Source organism: Amphibalanus amphitrite, unplaced genomic scaffold (genome assembly GCF_019059575.1).
Source record: "Amphibalanus amphitrite isolate SeventyFive unplaced genomic scaffold, NRLGWU_Aamphi_draft 000219F_arrow, whole genome shotgun sequence".
In the NCBI taxonomy this organism is placed as follows: domain Eukaryota; kingdom Metazoa; phylum Arthropoda; class Thecostraca; order Balanomorpha; family Balanidae; genus Amphibalanus; species Amphibalanus amphitrite.
Window position 1 is genome coordinate 312,010 of NW_024881714.1, and position 2,369 is coordinate 314,378.

Genomic DNA, 2,369 nt, shown 5'->3' on the forward strand with positions numbered 1-2,369 from the left:
GCTCCGGCTCCGGCTCCGCATCCCTGATTTTATGTGTAGGATATTTTTAAGTAAAAAGATTTTAAAGTACAAGTAGATGTAAGAGATGCCGTCCGGAGTTCGCAGAATGTCTGAATGATCGCCCTCCCGGGACAGTCGAGATGTATGGTGTCGGAGTGGTGCGGCCGCACAGACCCCGAGAGCTGAGCGATGGTGACACTGCCTCGCCGACATACATTACGCCACCGAACGGGCCCCGGGCTTAAATATGGCACACTCCAGTGGAGGAGCTTTAGAACCCAGCGATACAATGGAGTGTTGATGTTAGTAGAATGAATTCCTTGAAAACATATAATCGCCAGCCATGATTTCATGGCAGTACCTACCGGGTGTTCCGAAAAAAGTGTCACGATTTTAGTCACGTGCGATTTCCGTAAAAATTGTCCGAAATAGTTTGGCTTAAGATATGTTGCTCACAACCCTTGTCGATTTTGGTGGACAAAACGGTTCACCAAAATCTACGATGGTTTTCTCGCCAGAACAAAAAATCAAAATCGTCCGATTATGGTTCGAGACGAAATCGTACGTCACCGTCCGCCGCCGACTTCGACGCGAGTGTGACATGGAAACTCGAGATCTGCCCTGCAACAAACTCATTGCAAGGTTTGTTAACCATTTTGAGACAACAGGTTCAGTCCTGAATACTCACAGGGGCAGCAGCGGCAGGCCAGCATCGGTTTCAAAGTCCCCAGAGACCATCGCGGCCGTGCGAAATTCCGTCATTGCCAGTCCCAAGAAGTCGCTCCGTCGACGCTCTCAACAGCTCGGACTTGCTAAAACCAGCGTAAGACGCATCCTATGCGACGAGCTAAAACTGTCATCGTACATAATATCCACCAGACATAAGATGACGGATCGGGACAGGCAAAAGCGGCAAGTCATGTGTCAATGGATCTCCAACAAGATGGAGAGGAACGCGCGGTGGGTGAACCGAGTCTGGTTCTCAGACGAGGCTCACTTCCACCTGAACGGTGCGGTGAACAACCACAACAACACTTTCTGGGGTAACTCACCACCGGAAGAAGTAACGGAGAAGCAGCTGAAGGGCCCGAAGGTCACTGCCTTCGTGGCCTACTACGCCACTCACGGCCTCCTCGGTCCCTACTGGTTCGAAGAAGATGGCCGGACCGTCACCATCAATGGCGAGCGCTACCGCGAGGTCATCCGGGAATTCTACGCGGATCTGACCGATATGCTCACCGATAACCAACTGCAACAGGCATGGTTCATGCAAGACGGAGCTCCGCCTCACACTGCGCGTGAGAGTATCGAATGCCTTAAGGAGCTGTTCAACGCTCGCCTCATGTCTCTCGGCACCGCCCATGAGTGGGCTCCCCACAGCCCTGATCTCAACCCGCTAGACTTTTGGCTGTGGGGGGCTGCCAAGGACACTGTGTACGCAGGCAAGCCCAAGACACTGGTCCAGCTTAAGCAGAACGTCGAAAGATACCTGCATCAAGTCGGTCCCGAGACTCTGACGAAAGTCGCTGAGAGTTTCCAGGCCAGAATCAAGGCGTGTCTCAACCGCGGTGGTGCCCATATCGAGAACGTGAACTACAAGAAGTTCGCGTAAACTTGTGATCGCAGGAACTCCTCTGCCCTCTGGCAAGGAGTTATAGCACTGATACGAGAGTAACCTTGTTGAAAAACGACAAACGTGAGCTTTCATATGGTGTATGTTTTAATGCGTTAATACTTGTCAAGCGTTTATAATACACGTTTGAAACTGTGACACTTTTTTCGGAACACCCTGTACATATTGTCGCCAAAAGCTACACTGTTCTCGGCACTATGTCATAAAAGTTTGTGCAAAAAAAAAAAACATGCGTTGTCATAAACGTTATGCATAAATTATATTGACGACTTTATCCGCTCTATGCGCAATTTGGAAGGTAAATTTCACAAAAGATGGGATATTCTTCAATAGAATAAGTGGGCACACATTCAAATCTAACAAGATTAAGAGCCGCTGTTCTCCGTCGCTCATTTTGAATGGTTGGGTATGCATATTGCATAAGTACCTACCGATTATTATTTATTGTTTTAAATGAACGAGCATGTGAAGTTAAGATAAAAAAGGGTCAACAGCACGTACAAAATGCTGAAACTTACCATGAGTAGACGTGGAGTAGACCAGCTTTTTTATAAGGCGTTTGGAAAACGGCGCTCAGAGAAAAGTCCAAGATCTTGTCGCAGCTCCGGAGCACGGGCCAATGACGCTCAAAACCGCTTCCAATCACGCTAATTCAACTATTGCCGCGTTGGGTGGCGCCTGGTTATCGGCTACACGATAAAAGCATTCAGTGTGCTGACTTCAGTGCATACACTAA

General features: G+C 48.7%; 1 protein-coding gene across 1 annotated transcript; it reads left to right on the forward strand.

Moving 5' to 3' along the window:
* Positions 1 to 919: 919 nt before the first annotated feature.
* Positions 920 to 1,612, forward strand: LOC122385453. Its single transcript, XM_043373747.1, has one exon. It carries the CDS (start codon positions 920 to 922, stop codon positions 1,610 to 1,612), a length of 693 nt encoding a protein of 230 aa, XP_043229682.1.
* The last annotated feature ends 757 nt before the right edge of the window (positions 1,613 to 2,369 follow it).